Source organism: Cladophialophora psammophila, assembly GCF_000585535.1.
Source record: "Cladophialophora psammophila CBS 110553 chromosome Unknown aczJe-supercont1.19, whole genome shotgun sequence".
NCBI lineage: Eukaryota > Fungi > Ascomycota > Eurotiomycetes > Chaetothyriales > Herpotrichiellaceae > Cladophialophora > Cladophialophora psammophila.
Genome location: NW_006912940.1, coordinates 1 through 21,533, shown reverse-complemented (window position 1 = coordinate 21,533; position 21,533 = coordinate 1). Strand labels below are relative to the sequence as shown.

The following is a 21,533-nucleotide window of genomic DNA, read 5'->3' as shown; positions in this document are numbered from 1 at the left end:
ACGATGTAAAATCTTCTATGGATTGTTCCTCCTCATGAGGAGCGGTAGGGATAGGATGGCGACAGGCGGTTTTGGTGTGCCAGAGGGCTCTGGTTCTGGGCTGCGTCCAGCAGCGTACACAAAATGGCCGGAGAGCCACTTTGTTCAAGGAAGACAATTCGCGGGCGAGCTTTGAGTGACGAAGACGTCGTTCCACAGTCTATAGAGGATATAGGCACAAGCAGTCAGGTGGTTGCAGAATTGGAGATGTCTGGTAAGCTGGTAATGAATGCGATCGATTCCGAGAGCAGGCAGTGGACGATTGGATGGGTTGGACTGGGAGACTGGTGGAACGGATCTGGCATCCCAAAAGGACGCTAAGGGCGAAGCGGATAAACGGTAGAAGGTGTCGGCTGGGCAGGACGAGCAAGGACAAGACAACAGGCTCTAGACGCGATAGATTGAGGGCCCTCGGGGGCAGAGCATAGAAAGCACGGAGAGAGGGTAGGGTTGGAGGACGAGAATAGGAGTAACGACAGGAAACTGGAGGTGGTTCTGGGTTCAGAGGAAGGGATGAAGGTTTGTTAGTGGGAAAGGGATGGTAATGGACGGGCAAGACGGGTTACCGCAAGAAAGTTGCAACATCGCACCAAGGGTACCTCCTGAGGCGAGATCGCCGCTGCAGATGCCCAAATGGCATCAGCGGGCACAGAGGACAGCACCCAAGGGCACCGCTCGAGGTGGGAAGATGCACAAGAGACGCCTGGGGCCGCCACGAGCCACAACCAACTGGCACCGCCCAAAAATTGAGGCTGCATGTTGATGGCGCCCCAAAGAGACCCGAGGTGGCCCTGGGCTGGACCGCATTGGTTCACTTTGACCCAGCCGGGGGGGAAATGGAGGAGCGGTTTAACCCAATCCTCGATTAGCGACTCGGCGACAGCAATTCACGCCTCTGCTCAAGTCGAGACAACCTCTCGCTTTTGAAGGCATGTGGATGCCTTGCGATTATGCAAAGTCGATCTGCCCTTTTGCCCAACATACGAGTCCTGTCCTGCCAGCCGGAATGCAGTCGTTGAGCTGGGAGCCCGATATCTAGGATACCACCACGTATGCATGTATATTTTGGATAGCACAATTTGAGTTCAAGCCGAAACGGCGTGTCCAAACCTAACGATCCCCTTCAGGCATCGACGATCACCTTTTTCCAGCAAGGCTAGCCACTATTCTGGCCTTACCGAGTGCCACCACAATGGGTTGTTTTTGCTTTGCCAGTATCCCTCTCTTGTCTAGCTTGTACCATGATAGAAGACCCCAGCGTCGCTCTCGCAGCGGCCCTTCTCGGCAAGATGATGTGGATAGATAGGAGTTTAGTCTGCAGGGGCGCTCACGAACCACTCTATAGCCACCGCCAAGGGGAGCAAGGGACCTCACCATTCGGATCATCTGCATCCAGTGACGACGGTCCGTCAGGCCCTAGCTGGTTGTAATCGAGGAAGAGGAGGATTGAAAAGGCTATGCTATTCCTCAAGACTGTCGACCCCGTGGAACCCGATCGTGTTGGTCAGACCAGCCAGCAATGGCATTCCCATCCATGACGAGCATTTGTCGATGCGATGCCACGCCCTCACAATGACGTCTTTGTCACACCTGATGTCAACAGGCTTCCCCGAATATGACCAGCCAGATCAAAGGGTGAGTTAGCATTTTAGGGAGTGTACCTCGTAAGCGATTTATTATAGAGTTAAAGTGCACACACACTGATCAGGACTCAGGAGGCTGAAGGTTGGTCTCGTCCCGCCGCAATTCGCGTACAGTGGCTCCAGAGATACAGAAGTTCTCAAGTTTTCGGTGCAATGTTATCATGCTCCGGGTAATGGCATGGGTATTCTTCCTGTCTATTAAACAGCAGATCTCTCGACAGATAACGCTCGTGATTGCTGTGGTGGAATTGCTCCTCACCACGTCCTAGTCAACTACGAAACTCGGCTCCCGATCCCGGTTTGCTGCTCCAACGGGACGAGGGTTAAAAGATGTTTCAGATCGCGATGACTCCACTTTACCCAGTACTGGCGGACTGAACACATGGGGAAGTCTCATACTATGACACAATCCTCCTAGAAAGGTTGGGTTGAAGTTAGATTGTGACGGGCAAGTATGCAAGTGTTCGCTTTTTGATATTTGACGTACGACGGAAAGCGATCTTTTACAGAGGGCGCACTGGCCTATGTTGAGACCGCAATGCTACACAATCGGGCGGGACAGGTCTTTATAGGACGAGGCAGCTTGTAATTATCGGAGGACGAACATAGTTAAATCCAAATTCGAAAGATATTAGATTCGTATGGCCGATGCATTTTGCATTCTACAGGCCCAACATAAAAATTTCGAGAGATCTTTGAACGGAATGATTATACATCGCCGAAAATCGTAGCCAATGAGTCTGGTGGCTCTTATCTAGACCATGTTGATGAAAAGGACAAAGCCATCAGAGACTTAAGCCTTCCAATGCTTCCAAAAACCCGGCAATGGCTCCAGCTCCTAGGAGTCCCTTAGTGGCACTCTCTCGGATATGGTGCTTCGTCGATTTCTCCCTCGAGTGCCTCTTCTCATCATGGTTGCGAATAGGTAAGCCCTGCTGGGATGATCGGGATGGCGATCTTGCGGATTTACCGTCTTGAGACACTGGTCGTGGTGCTAGGCTCCATTGAGGTGAAATTTCAGAACTATGTCGTGTCTGACGAGAAGGCTGTGTGTATGTTGCGAGTTGCGGATACCTATGTTGCTGTACCTGCGGATGTGCCTGCGGGTGTGCCTGTGGCAGCACCTGGCCCCCGTAACGGGGGAAGCCGAGAGGCTGCGGAGGCATAAATGGGTTCGGAGCGGTGGGCAGGTGGGCAGGTAGTAGAGGCGATGAGACACTATGGTGCGTCAAATTCTGATCGGGTGTCGCCCAAGGACGATGGCCTGGTGGGTGGTATGCTGGCGACGATAGCCTGGATGCTGTCGACTGAGCTGACCCCACGGAGGGCTGGGTGGACGGCGGCCGATGGAACCCACCAGTAGAATTTGCTGTGATCCACGGCGGTGGGTGAGCCGGTGCGGTGAAAGTGTGTGCCACCGGGGCGTCTCCCCCAGGAACTTGTCTCCTCCGCTCAGCTACCGGGCTGCCGCTACCGCGGCGTTGAGGTTTGGGTTGGGCCATTTCAGATTCAAAGTCAGATGATTCTGAGCCGGAGTCAATGACATAGCGCATTGAGGAACCCTTTTTGGAGCTAGTGCTCCCTCCTGGAGAATCTTCTATGTCGCTGCTTGCCGCACTCACGCTGGGCTGGTAACCGGAGTACTTCTTTCGTCTCTTGAATGCCTCATGACGCGCAGAAGCAGAATTTGGCTTCCTCCAATCGTTCGTGGTACCTTCTAGGTAATAGCCACGAGGGCTGTCTTCGCGCTCCTGGTATCGCTCATGGAAAGGGATCTCCTCATCGTCTTCGTCGAGGTTGTATACTGAGGGGGCGTATCTTGAACCCGAGTCACGGTTGTGGCGCCTTTCCCGGATTTCACGCCAGATTGTCCATTTTTCGAGGAGAGGATCGATTGCCCGGTCCGACACCTGAACCATATCGCGAGGAGAGTCTCTAATTTGATGCAATGTGTGATCAAGCTCACCCAGAGAAAATACTGGAAGCCTGACCAAAGCCCTGGAGGTGGCGTACTCAGGAGGGAGGGCGCCGACGGTATGCTGGGAACTGTCTGTGGCAACGACCGATGCTCGATTGTCTCGCACAGTCCCGCTATGGAGACTTGCATTTCGGTCCTCTTCCTCTTCCCTTTGCGAGGCTTCAAACAACATATCCATATTGCTCATCTGCCAGTAACGAACAATAACAGCGTTCTGAGCCTCGGCACGCTCTTGACTGATCATTTCCTTTTTCACCGAGACCTCGTCCGGAGAATCACTATATTTTCGTTTATTAGCGGTTGTCTTTGGCGCCCTCTGCGATCAATCAAACCTTCGTGAGGTGGACGCCATCACCTTTCCCAGCTGAATTACTTGCAGCATGACTGAGAGGCTTAACTGGAGGCTCTCGAGTTGTGCGAGCAGATATGTGACCCTGTGCTTCTTGAAAATCCGCCTGAACCTCTGTTGAAGAGATGGGGAAGCGGTGTTGTCTGCACCCTGCGCGCTTGCCTGCATCCACATGTCCTTGATCTCGCCAAAGACCCTTGTGCTTTCGTCTGCTATTGACTTCGCTGTCTCAACAGCCTCTTGGGAGTGGACCGAGTCTGGCGCCTGGAGGACTTGACCTGTGTGTTTCAGCGTCATCGCGAAGATTGTAACACCCTTTGAGATGCTCTTGACCTCGAGACCGGCATTTGAGACCTCGGAACTGATTGCATTAAGGAGTAGTGAGAGTCGGAAGCCAGCACCGGCGACGTCAAGAACAGGGGCGATGTTGCCTGCGCAGGAGCAAATGTGAGTTTCGTCTCTGCTGGGTTTGGGCTTTGTCGATGACGTACTTGTTTCGGCCATGTTGGATGCGCCCGGTAATAGGTAACCTCATGGAATCAGCAGGGATGGTGTAGGAGAAGAATATGCGTAGTATTAAATCAACATTGATGGCATCGATAAATTCAAGACGTTATGGTCTTATCGAGCGAGCAGGCATACAAGCAGTGGTTTGTAAACACAAGGCTGCAGGCTGGCTGAGGAAACAACAACACATGGTGGGTGGTGGGGGAGGAGGGGGGAAGGGAGGCGAAAGTTACGCATGTCAAAGTCGAAATTCCCTAAATGCCTTTGACACCCGCAGAAGATCGGTGCGATGAAGCTGATCGGGGCACTTGATTGTTGGAGGCCCATGGGTCTAGGTAGGGGTCTCGATGCAAAGTCCAAGTACAACGCGACTGGGGCTGAGGTGCAGAGTGTGAGCCCGTTACTGGCCGACCAGAAAACTCTGTTCCGCATCACAAATCGCCTCACCTCGCGCCCATACTTGACACATTGCACAGTGTGGCAGTGAGGACATTCCAATAGCGTCCAGCGCCAAAGGTCCGCCATCTCAAGGCCAAAAGGACTCAATCGAAAAAGACGAGGTGATGAGCGGTACAGGAGAAAAGCGGTGGGCGGGGAATGAATGCTCTAGGTATATGAATTTTTTATTCTATCGCCGCATCGCAGACGGCAGCATGATTTCGACTTTCGACTATGTTGCCGGATCCTTCACCGCACTAGAACCACGTCTACGATGGCATGCGTCTTCTCGTAGGGTCTAGGGGTAGGAGCTAACGTAGCATGCAATGTACGCGTAAACGGAAGCGTCTTCCTGCTTGGCTTTCTGGGGAAGATAAACTTTACAAAGGTGCGACCTGCCTTGGACCTGTGTACCGAGTACCATGTACTTGGGATGAGAAGGTTAGTACAAGCAGGGAGTTTACTAAGGTAATATGCTCAATGGGATAAACATTTGTTCTGGTGGATGTCCCTCGCATCCCAATTTGATCTTTCTCCCGGTTGACGCAAGCATACATATACTATGACCTAGGGGGTCCAGAGGGCAGTGGGTAGTATCACCGACTTAGTGATGATGACTCTGCCATGCTCTTCTGAACCATGGGCGCCGTTGGACTCAAACATACCCAGTACCTAGGGACCTATTGAGTAGGGGATTAAGGTGGAGCTTCGAGGGCTGGCATTTTCTTGAGCCTCCGCGTTCCCTTTTTCTTTCTCCGTCAATGCCATTGATATGCTTTGGGTAATGGGAATGTATCTACGACTCCTATCTTACTAGGTATACCCAACTGGAGACTCAGACTTTACATCGTATTCCTTGCATTCGGTAGATGCGGCGCACCGTAGCCTTTTGGCCTGAAATCGAGACATGGAATGCGCAAGGGTGGCTTGAGGGGCAAAGTACTGGGTACCGAGTACTCCGTTCAAGTGGGCTGCCCCTTTTGGAGCTTCCCTTTCTCGCTTAGAAGTGGCGTTTCCATTGACATTTCGGTGTTGGCGGTGTCGCCTTTTCCACAACCCATGGCCCGTGGCCCATGGAGCGAGCCCATGCATGCGAGCGCTTGGCCATTTTGGGGGACGCCCGCCTTCTAAGTACTTGTAATTGTTACAAGTAGGTACTCAGAGTTGTAGGCTAGCAGGCTAATTTTGCCCGGCTCTGTCATCCGCTTGAGCTTTGGGGCTAGGCTTTGCGGTTCGCTCGCCGCTCGTCGCTCGCACCTGTTGATCGTTTCTCTTTTGCCTTTTAATACCCTTTGCCTTTTGCCTCTCGCCGACTCTCTCGCTCTGCCCGCACCTGGCACCCCCGGCCTTGGGTCTCAGTCAGTCTTTCACTCCAGCAACTCCGAGTAGAGACTGTGCTGCTGCTCAGTCTAAGTGTCGCTTTTTTTTCCCTGAACCTTTTCACTCTGTGCTCCGAACTTCCCGACCCTACTCCCGGCCTCGAACGCAAGCGACTCGAATCCCCTGCACCCGCCGATCCATTGCCTGCAACCTTTTACCGAAGTGACTTGCGTCTTTACTCCCACATCCTGTCTTCAGGTCGACTTAATTCTTAGACCCTCGACACAGAATTTCGGTACCAAAAATTTACAGGGCACTGGTCTGCAGGCTGACTTCATCTGCGACCAACCCCAAACGACGACGAGTGCTCAAAGCCTCCTTCCAGTTCAAGGCGCTGACCATGTTGCGCTCATCATGAACCAACCACGAAGCTGAGGACCGGCCGAGAAGGACGCGTGCTGCAGTTAACATTGAGATGCAAAGAGCAAGGGACCAGGTTACGCCGCGGCCATGCGGATCTCAATACGGGAGCAGCTCGGACTGCTTGTCCTCTTTTGCTGCCTAACGTCCCTAATGGTGCTTGCACTCGCAGTGGTATGTCTCGTCCGAGCTGCTGATGGTTAATGAAACTGAATATACTGTGGCCAGTGGTTTCAAAATTACAATTTCATCACGAGTATTAGGTTAGGGGAGCCCCCTTCCCCCCGCCGTCAAGTCCTGTAGTGCTAATTGAAAATTCGCAGGTTATCGGGATTGTCCCTAACAGCATCACTCAAGGCTGCACAATTCACGAGTGCTCTGCTGTTGTATGATTCGCAAGCCAGGTTGATCAGCACGCGGCTTCTGATTCAGAGTGCTTTGGGAAGATATAATTCCGGTAAATTTTGCGAGGACCTTTTTCGCCGGGTGGCGCTAATCATGGCAATCGAGAAGGAAATACGTCCAATGAGAACTGGCAACGATCTGTGAGCGACTTTCAAGGCGCTCTCGCCAATGGCAGCGTTCTTGTTCAAGCGATATTATATCCCAATGCATTCAATGGCAACGAGACTGCGGTCAATGGGCTACTCAACGTGACAGCTCTCGGCCTGAATGGCACAATTAAACTGCCTTACAACTACCCTAATGGTTCAGCAGTGTATTTGGGAGATCCCGGCTTGGGCTACCCGCCTTCACTGTATCCGAATCTGACTTATGGCCCTCCGCAGCCAGGAACCAATTTTTCAACTATTTTCTATGAAGGCAAAATCGTCCGACCTGACGACACATTATTCCTGGGACCTTTGGTCGTGAATAAGACTTATTCACTTCTGTCGCTAACGGTTCCGCTGATTAACAACACTTCTCGGTCCGATGTGCTGGGTTGGATGACCGTCCTGGCCAATACCGATATGATCTACGAGATCCAGCAGTCCCCAGAAGGGCTCGATAATACCGGACAAACCCTGATTGTTGGCCCAGCGACGTCCAATAACCACTTCCAGCAACAGATTCGAGGAGCCACCAAGTCATATGCAGAATCCCAACTCGTGCGGTTTGTTTTACCACCCACAAGCAACTCTACTCTGGGATATCGGCACCAGGCTCGGAGCAGTGTCACCAATGCCACCGAGCCTTTCCTTGCGTCAGATTACCCGTCAGTCGTTTCGGCATGGACCAAGAATAACAAGGCCATCAATAATGCTGGTGCCTATATCTCAACACGCGACGAAGATGGAACGAGAGTTTCCGCTGGTTATGCCACGTTATCTACGAAATTTGTCGATTGGGTAGTGGTTGTAGAGCAGTCTCACCATGAGGTGGTTGCACCCATCGATCACCTGCGCGACGTGGTTCTTATCTGTGTCTTTTCTGTGACCGGTTTGCTCCTAGCGATTATGTTTCCCATGGCACACTACTCGATCACTCCAATCCGCCATCTGGCAGCCGCTACCGCTAGAACAGTGGAGCCTTACCAACCTGACGATAACAGCGAGTATTCAAGCACTTTGGGCCAGCAAGGACCAGAAGTGGAAGAGATTTTAGACCCCGATGAGCGTGACGCAGCTAGAAAGGAAGGCTTCTTCGGTGTTCTGACCAGAATCACCAAGCCGAAACAACCAGAACGATCAACAACTCCTCGCCACCTGCGTCGTAGAACGTTCAGAATACCTCGCAAAGTGCCAGAGCGCAAACACTTGATCACCGATGAGCTCACCGAGCTAACACGCACATTCAACGAGATGTCCGACGAGCTGGCAATGCAATACGAGCGCCTCGAGGAAAGGGTGAAGGAGCGCACGGCAGAGCTTGAGAAGAGCAAAAAGGCTGCTGAAGCGGCAAATCAGAGCAAGACGCTCTTCATCGCAAACATTTCCCACGAATTGAAAACACCTCTCAATGGCATTCTCGGCCTCACAACCGTCTGCATGAATGAGGATGACTTGGGCCGGATTCGGTCGACGCTCAATACCATCTACAAATCTGGAGATTTGTTGCTTCACTTGTTGACTGATCTGCTCACTTTCAGCAAGAATGAGGTTGGACAACAGCTCTCGATAGACGAAGCGGAATTCCGACTCAGCGATCTGAGCACACAGCTTATGCCTACCTTCGAGAAGCAGGCTCGAGAGGCGCAGGTGGGTCTCAAAGTGCTTTTCCTCGGGACGAACGATGCTTTTGGTGACTCATCTGATTCTTCTGGAGAGAAACTTTATGGGCCGGTGGGCACGGGCCGTGTGAGGGATATGTGTTTATGGGGTGATAAGAACAGGATTTTGCAGGTTTGTTTTGTCTCAAAAGCAGCATTCGGTGTGCTAATACCCCTTAGGTCCTCATGAACTTTGTCAGCAATAGCCTTAAATTCACTCCTGCACATGGCTCAGTCACAGTCCGTGTCCGATGCACAGGGCTTTTGGAGAGCTTTCCCAGTCGAGCAGGAAGCGCGCGCAAGTCGTCGCTGAACTCGAGAAAGTCAAAATCGTCGAGTAACAAGAGAGTAAGGATGTCAGACGGTTCGTTGGTTTCACCGGATAGCACAGACCATGACAAGAATCATTCGAATTCCGGCGGAACTGAAGATTCAAAACTTAGCATTAATGTGGCCGGCGGCACGACGCACATACCAAAAGTCGCGGAAAGGCAGCGATCGATGTCGCCCGCACCAGTGAACACGAAGGACTTAAGTTTTGAGTTCGAGGTTGAGGACACGGGGCCTGGGATCCCACCCGAACAACAGAAGATGATTTTTGAACCGTTTGTACAGGGCGACCTGGGCTTGAGCAAGAAATATGGAGGTACTGGTCTTGGCCTAAGCATATGCGCTCAATTAGCGGCACTGATGGGCGGTGACATTTCCCTTGACAGTAAAGTGGGTATCGGCAGCAAGTTTACCATGCGAATTCCACTTCGCTATGTATCGGAACGGAGTCCTTCAATGGCATCCTCGACGCACAAAACAGTCTCCAAAGCCAGCAGCCTTGTCGGTCAAACATTGCACGATCAACCCGAGGCGACACCGCATACCAATGGTGGTTCCACGACATCCTTGACCTCGGCGCGGGATGACCAACTTAAATTGGCCGACGTACCAAGGATAGTTGGTTTCACTCAACCCTATGTGGCCAAAGAGACGAAGAGCAGCGGGTCATCCCAAGCAAAACTCAACGAAATAAAGAAGGTGGAAAACGAAGCTGCGCAAAAGGGCCGAAAAGTCCGAGTGCTTGTAGCAGAAGATAACCAGGTAAACCAAGAAGTGGTGCTTCGCATGTTAAAGCTGGAAGATGTCTATGGTAAGTTTCCTGAACTGGTGCAATGCCGCCATCTCACCACTAGATAGATGTCACCATTGCCAAAGACGGACAAGAAGCTTTTGAAAAGGTTCGAGAATCCATGGAGTGCGGGCAACGGTTCGATCTGGTCTTTATGGATGTGCAAATGCCCAATCTCGACGGGATCCAGTCGACGAGACTCATACGGGAAATGGGATTCAAGTCACCTATTGTCGCCCTCACCGCGTTCGCCGAGAAATCCAATGAGGACGAATGCATGGCTTCAGGGATGGATTACTTTCTGGCCAAGCCAATTCGAAGACCTGCCCTCAAGCAGGTATTGAAGAAATATTGTGCAACAATACCAGAAGAAGAAAACGAGGGCAGTTCGACTGCGGTACCCCGAGTGAGTGAAAAGGCAGCATCACAATCGACTAGCGGCCAGGCAACATCTAAAGAGCTTAATATTGAGGTCTTGGACTCAAGCGATGTCTCACCCTTATCATGATTGCTCCACCAGTGCGCCCAGTAGCTTCTGGCCGTTCTGGGCGGAAACGTTGGGGGGTTAACCGCACTAGATGTATAACAACGCTCCTATTTGTCACGGGCATAAGGAAGATTTGCGGAAACTAGGCTTGACAATGGCTGGACTGTTCATTGTTGGCGGGCTGTTATTGACGGAGCATCGAAAATCTTGGACTTTCTCTGGGCGTTGCATAGGGACAGCGATGGCGTGAGGAGTTCGGTTCTACATTGACGAATATCGTCTATGATGGTTCTGATTGCCATGGTCTGGAAAGAAAGTACGAGATGAATGGGAAAATGGTACCGGCGGGCTTGTGAGTATCAAGGTTATGCATGCTATACAAGGAATATTCTGCGTTCCTTTCCCGAAAAGATGGACGAATGCCAAAAAAAATAGAATCCATCTTGAATTGATCTAATCCCTTCACTGACTGTTTCTGGCTGTGTCTACTGGCCTAGGCGAAGTAATATATGTACGGGGTCGAGAGGGGGGCAAAGCACACATGGCCTTAATTGCTAAGGTCGGAGGGCGGGTTTGTACGTAGTACAGACACGCCAATTGTTCCTCGGGCAGTGGATGGGTAGGCCAGGTATGATAGAACGAGAGCTGGTGAGAGCGACTTATCGTGAAATCGTGACAGGAGTCCAGTGAGTACCCAGTACATTGTTCAGTTCCTGCAGCACAACACACGCTGGACCCACACGGCAAGGAGATCGATCGATCTCGCTTGCAAGTCCGATCCCGATGGCCGCCCAGAATTACATCACCACTCGTGTTACATGCCGACTAGAGAAGGTTAATCGCTTGACTTCTGCCACCACTGCGTTCTTCTAGATAAGTCGAACTCGACGCGCGCCTGTCCACGTTTGAGTGCATAACCACCTGCGAGTAAAGCATAGACGTGACAACCATCTCCAATCAAGCATTTTCGACCATGCGCCCGTCCAAGCGAAAAGCAGAAGACTCTACAGCTGCTCGCAACCCTGACCAGAAGAAGGTCCGCTCTGCCCAATCTGCCTCGAACCAATATAAAGACTCAGCAAATGAGATCAAGTACGGCATCGTCCTCCGCAAGTATTATCCTCCTGAGATGACCAACGAACGAGCCGCGGCATACAGTGCTGGAAACATAGAGCGACCTATCGAGACTTTGGAGAAAGCCATCAAAGGGACACAGGCAGATCGAGACCGGATACAGGCGGGCAAGTGTGTGGTGCATTGGTTCAAATGCGACACACGGATTACAGACAACAAGGGACTGCGTCTAGCGAGCAACACTGCCAAGAAGCACAACGTGCCCCTGATTTGCCTTTATTTGATATCGCCTCAGGACTTCGAAGCTCATCTGACGGCCCCTGTGCGTGTTGATTTTATTCTCCGCAACCTGCACGTGCTGAAAGGGGATCTGGGTGATCTGAACATACCGTTATACGTTGAAACGGTTGAGAAGAGGAGGAATATTCCATCCAAACTCATCGATTTATGCACGACGTGGGGCGCTCGCCATGTCTTCTGCAACGCCGAATACGAAGTAGACGAACTCAGGAGAGAAGCTGCCCTGACAAAGGCTTGCCTGGAGACGGGGATATCGTTCAATGTTGTCCATGACTCTTGTGTTGTTGAACCCGGCAAGTTGAAGAGCGGTTCTGGTGGTCCAATTTCAGTCTACAGTCCCTGGCTAAAAAAGTGGTGCGCCTACCTCAATCAAAATCCCAACGAGCTGGACAAGTTTCCCCCGCCAGATAAGAATGCTCGGATTGCTAGATCTAAGTACTCGGAACTGTTCGACACGGAGATTCCAGCGGCGCCCGCATCGAAACAGTTGACCGAAGACGAAAGGAAGAGGTTTCATAGTATGTGGCCTGCAGGAGAGCATGAAGCCCAAAATCGGTTGCACAAATTCGTGCTGGAGAGAATAGCTAAGTATCATGATACTCGGAATTTTCCCGGGGCCAACGGGACATCTGTTCTTAGCCCACATCTTGCGGCCGGCACAATCTCTGCACGGACTCTTGTAAGAGAAGCTCGTGAAGCTACCCCAGTGAAGAAATTGAACGATGATCGGAAACAAGGACATTCGATGTGGATCGCCGAGGTCGCGTGGAGGGACGTGAGTAACCTCTTCCTCTGAAACGTTGTCGAATAGAACAGAGCGCAGGCTAACAGCGGTCTGCAGTTCTATAAACATGTTCTATGCCACTGGCCGTATATTTGGTGAGTTTGTCTCGCTCATTTTTGGAGGTTGGTGATGGCTGAAGTCACTTCGCAGCATGAATAAACCATTCAAGCCCGAATACAGCAAGATCGAGTGGCAATACGACTTGGACCAGTTCTCCAAATGGACAGAGGGAAAGACAGGTTTCCCGATTGTCGATGCTGCAATGCGTCAAGTAGCATATACAGGATACATGCCTAATCGTTGTCGAATGATCGTGGCGTCCTTTTTGGCTAAAGACCTTTTGCTTGACTGGCGCATGGGCGAAAAGTGGTTCATGGAGCACCTCATCGACGGTGACTTTGCGTCGAACAACGGCGGGTGGGGTTTCAGCGCTAGTTGCGGTGTTGACCCTCAGCCGTATTTTCGCATTTTCAACCCCCTGCTTCAAAGCGAGAAGTTTGACGCGAAAGGAGACTATATTCGCAAATGGGTGCCCGAGCTTGCGGAGATCCAAGATAGCAGAGGAATCCATGATCCTTATAATCGTGGCCACGGAAAATTGGCTGAAACGAACGGATATCCAAGGCCGATTGTCGATCACAAAGAGGCGCGAGACAGAGCCCTGGCGCGATATAGAGCGGGCATCGGAAGGAAAACAGCTTGAGGATATCCTGACGCAAGCGTGTCCTGTTTAACTAAGCTCAACTCGGATCCCCGGGGTCGGAATTGGACCGGACAAGCTTCTAGAACGTGAAATGCGGTGAGACCTGCTTGGGAGTCCTCCGTCTCTGTTTACAGTACAAGTACATGTCTGGAAGTAGGTCGGGTCTTGCATGTAGGATAGACTTCTCCTCGTTGTCTGCAGTCGCCAGAGAGCCGATTGGGCTGTGATGGATGGTCTTCCCAGCACTGATTCATCTGGAAAAGTCCGTCATATTTTGGCCGTAAATGCCCATCTTCCATCCATTTGAAGCCTGTCGGCGCTGGAGCACACGAACATCTTCTTAGCATGCGAACGGGGACACCTAACACATCCACCTTGCCATATAAAGATGATCTTCAGCGTTCTGGGCATATGGATGGCAGGATATGTGCGCTGCAGGTCAAAGCAGGCAAAAACGCCTGAACGACAGGCGAATGGGCTTGCTTTGTCAGCAGGAGGGAGGGATATTTTCTTTCGTAGGGTAGCTTTTGTCAGTGAGCTGTTTGTGTATGGCGTGGTTTTAAGCCTTGCAAATTGTCCAGAGCTCAACGAGGGTGATTGTCGCGTGGTTAAGGATACACAGCTTCTGGGAGGGAATTGCCGGCTCGGGGGTGCCGGAGCCTGTACTGGAGGTGTGTGCTGTGTACTTGTTAATACCTCGTAGCTGGTCGATTAGGTTGGAGGGCGGCAGTCGGCACCCGGCATGCAGCCCGACCAAACCTTCCTCCAACCAGCCACCGCCCTGGGCTTCCAGCACTGGGGCTACGAGGCTAGGGGGCCACCAAGGGGCCCAACAGGCGCCTTTGCCCCTCCTTGGACTAGTGAGGCCTAGTGGCCTCTTCCTTACCGCCCAGTTCCTCACTTTTCTCATCCCAACGGCAAGGGATTGGGCGAATATGGTCATTTAGTACTCGGTATCCCACTGCCCACAATGACCCCAGAGCCAGCAGTGGCGGAATCCGGTCACACTGCGCCTTTTGACGGTGTGTTCCCATGTTCCCTCGCCATGATCGCTTTGAACTTCTTCCTCTCTCCTCCACCACCGAGCAACTCTAGAGGCCTGTATCCCGATTCCTACGACGACATCGCTCGCGCGCAGAGTGAATTCCATGGCTCTTCTCGCTTGCTTGCCCTACTCAAGCCATGGCCAAAGGAGCGAAACGGGCACTGCAGCTGCCCAAGCAGCAACTGCTAATTCTTGCAGTATGCCGCTTCGCAGAGCCCGTCGCAATGACTTCGGTCTACCCATATATCGTGAGCCACCCAGTTTCTTCAACGTGCTCTGTCGCTCTCACTGACCTCCCCCAGCCCGAGATGATCCAGTCCTTCAACGTCCGCGATGATAAGGTTGCCAGATGGGCCGGTCTCATGTCTGCGACCTTCTCTCTCTCGCAATGTTTGACTGGGATTGCCTGGGGACGAGCTTCAGACCGCTTTGGCCGCAAGCCTATTATTATCCTCGCCTTGACCTGTACCATGATCTCGAGCATACTCTTTGGCTTCTCTAAGAATCTTCTGTGGGCCTTCATCACACGGTCTCTCCAAGGATTGTCGAACGGAAATGTTGGGATCATTCGGACAGCCGTGGCAGAATTGGTCCCTCAAAAGGAACTACAACCGCGTGCATTCAGTATTATGCCGCTCGTTTGGAACATCGGCAGCATATTTGGGCCGTCTTTTGGCGGATCGTTGGTACATCCCGTGGAACGATATCCCAAAATCTTCGGGAAGTTCAAGCTACTCAAGGAATATCCTTTTGCGCTGCCAAACCTCTTGATCAGCATTCTCTTCATGTGTGGAATCACTGCCGGTTTCCTTTTCTTGCACGAAACGCTCGAGGAAAAGAAATCCCACAGGGACTACGGACTCTTACTTGGCAAATTCTTGACCAATTCTTGCACTCGAAGGTCCCCACGCAGGGCATGGTCAAACGTCGAGGAATCCGATCCATTTCTCTCTGGACTGTCAAGTGAACTGTCCACCCCGGTATCGGGTTCAAGTCCTGCGGTCAAACTCCTTAAACAAAGTCCGGGCTGGGCAGAAGTCTTCTCGGGACAGTCAAACATCAACCTCGTGGTGTACACATTTTTGGCCATGCATTCGGTGGCATACGACCAGCTGCTGCCAATTTTTATGCATTATCCCGTGCAATCTATTCAAGATTCAGATGTCCATCTGCCTTGGAAGTTTGCTGGCGGATTCGGGATCGACTCAAACAGAATTGGCCTGCTTTTTACATTTTACGGTGTTTTTGGCATGCTCATCCAGTTCTTTGTCTTTCCCCCATTCGCGAGGAGGTATGGCGTACTAAATTGTCTGAAGGCTTGTTGTCTAACATTTCCCTTGGTCTACGTTGCAACACCCTTTACAGCGCTGCTGCCAACGGACTCGTCAAGGCAGGGCATTATGATGTTGCTGATGCTGATCAAAGGGTTTTGCGGCATCTTTGCGTTTCCTTGCTCTACGATTCTCCTCACCAACAGCGCCGCTAGCCTGAAGATACTAGGTACGCTGAATGGTGTTGCAACCAGTATTTCTGCCATCGGAAGAGCAGCTGGACCGGCTTTGGCAGGTGCCACTTTCACCAAAGGAGTCGACATTGGATACGTCGTTATCTCTTGGTGGACATTGGCACTGGTCGCCATCGTCGGCGCGATTCCAGTGTGGTTTCTGGTGGAGATGGAAGGCTTTGGAGGTGACCAGGACGAAGATGAAAGCGATGAGGAGGAAGAGGAGGATGAAGAAGAAGGAGGAGGAGGAGGAGATGGCGATGACGCCAAAGCATCTGCCATTCCCGCCGCCGAAGCGCGTTCGAGGAAGTCTAGTGCTCCATCCATAGCCGAAGAGGCTGTGGAAGACGACGAAGAGATGCCGGAGTCTCGCTTCTTAACACCGGCTACCGCGACGACATCGCAGTCGCCTTCTCGACGTCAGAGCCTTCAGCTTCGACGTGTCTCGAGCCCAATTGGACTTGGTCCAGGCATCATTCCGGCTGGAGCTCGAAGATATAGTAGCGACCTTGGAGCTACCAGGAGTGGATTAGGTGTCGGCGGGACGAGTTATTATTGAGCCTTTACTCCGTACAGCATTGAAATTTCAGCTACCATTTTGGACCGTGATGGAAGGTACAAATACAGAGTACAGAATAGGTTCGCAGCAATTTGGAGACTTATTGAATCACAGCTGTGCTAGGGCACTTTCCAGTATCAGGCTGATCCCCTTCCGAACCTCTTCCACAATATCGGCAGCGTTCTGCAACCTGTTCACCAGTCCTACTCCAGCGCCTGCCCAGACATTTGCCCTGTTCGTTTTCCCGAAGCCACCATCCTCCCCTGTCACCGCTTCATTGTGCTTTTCTCGGATCTCTTTGATGTCGATACCTCGAACGTGATCGGAGTAGCTCTCCGTGACCAAGCTTCTTCCGTCATAGGCATCCGGCCAGATATTGGGACCCTTGACGTTGTCGAACAGCTTGCTTCGAACGGTGCTTTGTGCTCCGTCTTTTGCTGCCAGCACCAACTCCCGATATCCAGGTGGGACCTTTGTCTCTTTTGCTGCCAGAAATCTCGTCCCAATCACAACCCCGGATGCCCCTAGCGCAAAGGCGGCTGCAGCACCGCGTGCATCCGCGATCCCTCCAGATGCCAGCAACGGAATACCGCCCAGGCCCTTTGCCTCGAGGACATCGGCTGCCTCTGGCAGCAACGAAATAATGCTGGCGCCTCTTTCGAATCCATGCCCACCAGCATCAGCACCCTGCATGATCAAAGCATCAGGTTTGGCCGATTCTGCGATCTTGACTGCAGCGCTCACACTGCCAACTTGGATCCAGATCCTAGAATTTGGGCAGCTTTTGCGAATCTCTGTAGACCAACTGGTGTAGTCATCAAGCTCCTTTGCAGCAAATAGCCAGATCACAGCCGGCTGATATTTCCTGAGGATGGGCAGCACGGACTCGGTTTCGACGACGAAGGGTAGCAAGCCCACCCCGATAGGGAGCATATGACCCTGTCCAGTAGAAGCCTTCAGCTCGTCGGCTGCGATGTCTAACTCCTTCTCTAAGTCATTAGACATGATGGCACCGATCATCCCGAGACCGCCCGATTTAGTGACTGCGCTTGCAAGATCACCTCCAGCAAAGCCGCCCATGGGGGCGTTTATGATAAGTGGAGAGGATGTCCACGGCAGTTGAGACCTGAGCAAATCCGCCATGTTTGGGAGTGAGAGTTGTGGTGGAATGATGGAATCGATTGTTTTCAAATGAGTTGGAAGTTGCAACACTCCAAGAAAAGCTATTGAACGTGGAATCTGGAAAGGCAACAGTGAAGCTGGGGAAAAGGCGAAGTCAATATTACCTTTGGATCACTTTATGAGGGACGGTATGTTCGGTGGAAGTCCTCTAGAATTTGCGCTTATGCTGGTCTCCAATCCATGACAAAGAACAGTATCAATGATTTCCGCGGAAAAAGAGAGAATCCTTCTGGGGTTACTATGTTCCGATGTTGTTTTGGTGCCTTACGCTGACAGCATTTTCGCCCCGTCAGCCTCGTGAGGCGTGCCTGATTGTTGATCGATGGATGCGCCGTACTTCTTTTAGATCGCGCCACCCAGAGTAATCCGCACAATTAAACAATGCTAACTAGGTAATTTCAGTATTTGAAGAGGAAGTAAATATGTTCTTCTTGACCTGAGGCGAGGCAAGGCGAGAGGGGGCAGCACCATCCACTCTGCCAGTCACCCCAGGCAGCTTGCTTTCAGCGGTCAAATGAAAGAACATGGTAGCCCATCGTCGATGAGATACTATTCCAATAGTTTTGTGGCTGCCTCTAGCCTTTCTTCAATGATCACACTCCATCGCCTCGCATTTGTGATGTTCTTGTCTTCGAAGCTCTCAACGAGGCCGGGGTAGGTGGCGCCGGCATAACCAGTCCACCGCCCAGGGGCAAAGACAACATGCTTGAACCAAGGCCTGTGATCTAGGCCGCCCGGAAAAAGAAACTGCCGCTCCAGTGTTTTGTACTTCTCATTTGCGTTCCGCACTTCGTAGAAAAGTCTCACCTTCCTCCACCAATCCCACCACGGCACGTCCTCCGCGAGCTTTTTCGTCAGGTCGGCCGTATAATTGTCGAACCTCGTTGCGGCTTTGCTGAATTCTGCTGTAGCATTGTCAAGTGCCTCGAAGCTGAAGCTCGATCCTGCAAAGTGCGTTTTTGATCTCTCTTTGACGTCATCCAAGTAGGCGCTGAGACCATTGGCATAGTCTTGAGCGCTCAAGGACAGGACAGGAGTTTCACTCAACTGAGCAGTCACCAATGCCAATATCTTGGCTACAGTAACATGGTAGTGCCATCCGTTATCCCCATGATTATCCATCCAGTGGAAAGAATCATAGTTCGAGTGGTAATGGTAAACGGCGTCCTTCGGTCCGCTTGCAAAGCCAAAATCAAGCGATGGGATACCGGCAAAGTCCTGGAAGGCTGTGAAGTCGCTACCAGATCCCATTGTGCGTACATGACCATCCCAGACATCAGCGACTGACTGGCCTTTGGTGGTCTGGTTGGGCGAAGGCACTGACGCGGTTACGGCGTACAAGACCTTGTTTAGCAATGGAGACGCAGCGGCTTCGAAGTGTGTTCCGCGCGCACCCACGTCCACATTGAGGTAGGCAACAGTGCTGCTAGAAAGCCATGGGAGATATTCTTCAACCCATTCCGTCGAACCAATAAGGCCATACTCTTCGCCGTCCCAGCTCGCAAAGACAATTGTTCGAAGTGGCTTCCATCCAGCCTTGAGCGCTTCTCCGAAAGACCGGATGACTTCATTCAATGCTGCGGAGCCCGAATTGGGATCTCCCGCGCCTCCTGCAATCCACGCATCTCGATGATTTCCAACGACAATTACCTCATCCTTGGCTGTGCCATTGACAATACCAATAACGTTCCACAGTGGCGTTGTGACATATTCTTGCTCATTCATCAGGTTGAGGACCATGGAATCGGGTGATGGACCAATATTGTATTCCACACCCTTGTGAGCTAGCCCGCCGCCTTGCCAATTCTTGTTAAATGAGCTGGCATTGGGCCCGTGCCCGTTCAATGCCTTTAGAAGAGGGAGGGCATCGGCATAAGAAATGGGAAGCGAGGGAATTCGAGGAGTGGATCCATGGGGATCGACACGAGGTGCACCAGGTTTAGAGGGATAGCCAGGCGTTGTCGGATCGCCGGGAAGTGTGCCTGCGCCTGTCAGCCTGTGTCAGTTGTGGAAGCTCGAGAAACACACTGATGTATTGCGTACTGCCTCTTTGCACGCTGCTGGGATTTCTAGCTGGTCCATCTGGGTATGTTTTGTATCCGTTCTCCTCCGTGATGTCGCCATCCTCCTGAGGATCAGAGTATATGACCACGCCGACCATGCCCAATTCTTGAGCTCTCTTGACCTTGAGCCCCCGGAAGATGCGGCCATATTTCGCTAGGGCAATCTTTCCCTCTAAGGTGATGTTCGCAGCTCGTAGATCTTCGAAGTCTTGATACGTGCCGAAGTTGACGTAAACATAGGGGGCAGTCACATTGCCGCTGGCGGAGTAGCCATGGAATGTTGGAATGCGGTCTTTCAATGAAGTTGTTGGGTCCTCATCGATGATGTCTTCTTCAAGGCTGCATTCATACTTGACCTTGTGCCCAACCAACAAGGCCAGCCGATGATCACTCGGATAGTTTATGAACACGTCGTAGGCAACAATATCCGACTTGACCCCGAACTCTTCCCATCTCTCTCTTGTCCACAGAGCTTGACTCAAATTCTTGCCAGCAAGATGAGGACCCGACGTATAGTATTCGCTCCACGAACGTGCCTTATCCTCATTAGGCGTCTCCAGGAGCAGCTCAATGAGTTCGTCAAAGGTGACGCCGGCGCTTTGTGGCCATGATCGAGGATAAGGACTAGACCAAGGAAAGTAGGACGAGACAGAGTCATGGCCACGAGGCAGTATGGCGAGCGGTAGAAGAAAACAGATAACAATGGCTATCAGACCGCTCGCGAGTGCAATGGAACAGAAGCGTTTCAACGTCGTGTGCGGATATCTTGGTCGGCGCCGAGTTACGTAGACAGTCGTGATAAGGGGCGTGCGTTCATCCATGGTGGTCGCATCCTATCAAAGGCGTCAAAGGAGACTTCGCGCTGAACAAATCTCCCTATTGACCCTCTACACGCCTCAACGATGGGACTGGGGACTGAACCGAAGCTCGCATGGGAAGAGTAGAGGTCATGTCCGCCTCGCCGCAATTGCCCTTTGCTCTAGTCCCACACCAACCCTTTCGGGCAAGTCCGCCGATAATAAAGGCCATCGCGCCAGCTCTTGTCTCCGTTCTCCGACCCATCGACTCAGTTACCATAAGTGGGGAGGGCCCACTGTTTTGCAGAGCAAAACGCCTTCGCGAGAAGGGTCTGAGCTCCAATACGTAGTTTTGGGGTAGAAAAGCGTTCGTGGTCTTGGTAAAATGCGCGAAGAGTCCATATATCAGATTAACATTCACTCCGTTCTTTCTATATATAAATTATTTTAAATTTAATTCTTTATAAATCTATTTATTTAGATTTTTAATATCTTTAATAATTACTAAGATATTTAGAAAAAATTACTTTTTAAGCTCTAATTCTGTTAGGGATTCCTTGGTAAGTAGGCAGAATCTAGCGATAAGCGTATATATAAGGTACCCCTATAGTATATGGTCGATACTGTACACGACTCAAAGCATAAGAGAGGGAAGAGTGCGCCTCCTATGCGGGGAGTGTGCTAGTAATAAGGATGCATAACCTCGTTTAACCGAATCCATAATAAATTCTCTATCTTTAAAGTTTAATAACTTTACGAAAAAAAATTATATACTTACTATACTAAATTAAATATAGATTAATAAAGAATCTTTAGTTCTATATGTATAGTGTTAGAGATCCTACTGGGGCCTAACTGGGTTAGGGTTCCTAGTAACAATCTGAATAGTATGAACTGGTTTGGAATAACACAAGGTATGAGAAGTCACTTGTCACTAAGAACTATCAGTCCAATAGTTAACATGAGTTGGCTACGAAGAGAGTGTAAGCTATCTGGGGGTAATGAGGGTGTA

The 21,533-nt window shown here is 51.3% G+C and overlaps 6 protein-coding genes across 6 annotated transcripts; 3 read left to right on the top strand and 3 right to left on the bottom strand.

The window, feature by feature from the left end:
- Window positions 1-2,467: 2,467 nt before the first annotated feature.
- A1O5_10157 (uncharacterized protein) lies at window positions 2,468-4,513 on the bottom strand (the record flags this gene model as incomplete). Its single annotated transcript, XM_007750735.1, has 2 exons — window positions 2,468-3,938; window positions 3,993-4,513. 2 exons carry the CDS (start codon window positions 4,511-4,513, stop codon window positions 2,468-2,470), a joined length of 1,992 nt encoding a protein of 663 aa, XP_007748925.1.
- A 2,271-nt stretch (window positions 4,514-6,784) lies between these two features.
- Window positions 6,785-10,531, top strand: A1O5_10156 (uncharacterized protein; the record flags this gene model as incomplete). Its single annotated transcript, XM_007750734.1, has 6 exons — window positions 6,785-6,868; window positions 6,923-6,957; window positions 7,018-7,151; window positions 7,208-9,036; window positions 9,084-10,044; window positions 10,092-10,531. 6 exons carry the CDS (start codon window positions 6,785-6,787, stop codon window positions 10,529-10,531), a joined length of 3,483 nt encoding a protein of 1,160 aa, XP_007748924.1.
- Window positions 10,532-11,483: 952 nt separating this feature from the next.
- On the top strand, window positions 11,484-13,371 carry A1O5_10155 (deoxyribodipyrimidine photo-lyase; the record flags this gene model as incomplete). The annotated part of the gene is made up of 3 exons (XM_007750733.1): window positions 11,484-12,659; window positions 12,726-12,763; window positions 12,819-13,371. The coding sequence occupies 3 exons, from the start codon at window positions 11,484-11,486 to the stop codon at window positions 13,369-13,371; spliced, it is 1,767 nt and encodes a 588-aa protein (XP_007748923.1).
- A 1,182-nt stretch (window positions 13,372-14,553) lies between these two features.
- On the top strand, window positions 14,554-16,479 carry A1O5_10154 (uncharacterized protein; the record flags this gene model as incomplete). The annotated part of the gene is made up of 2 exons (XM_007750732.1): window positions 14,554-14,664; window positions 14,719-16,479. The coding sequence occupies 2 exons, from the start codon at window positions 14,554-14,556 to the stop codon at window positions 16,477-16,479; spliced, it is 1,872 nt and encodes a 623-aa protein (XP_007748922.1).
- A 108-nt stretch (window positions 16,480-16,587) lies between these two features.
- Window positions 16,588-17,622, bottom strand: A1O5_10153 (uncharacterized protein; the record flags this gene model as incomplete). Its single annotated transcript, XM_007750731.1, has 1 exon — window positions 16,588-17,622. One exon carries the CDS (start codon window positions 17,620-17,622, stop codon window positions 16,588-16,590), a length of 1,035 nt encoding a protein of 344 aa, XP_007748921.1.
- A 588-nt stretch (window positions 17,623-18,210) lies between these two features.
- On the bottom strand, window positions 18,211-20,545 carry A1O5_10152 (glutamate carboxypeptidase II; the record flags this gene model as incomplete). Its single annotated transcript, XM_007750730.1, has 2 exons — window positions 18,211-19,643; window positions 19,690-20,545. 2 exons carry the CDS (start codon window positions 20,543-20,545, stop codon window positions 18,211-18,213), a joined length of 2,289 nt encoding a protein of 762 aa, XP_007748920.1.
- Between the last annotated feature and the right edge of the window lie 988 nt (window positions 20,546-21,533).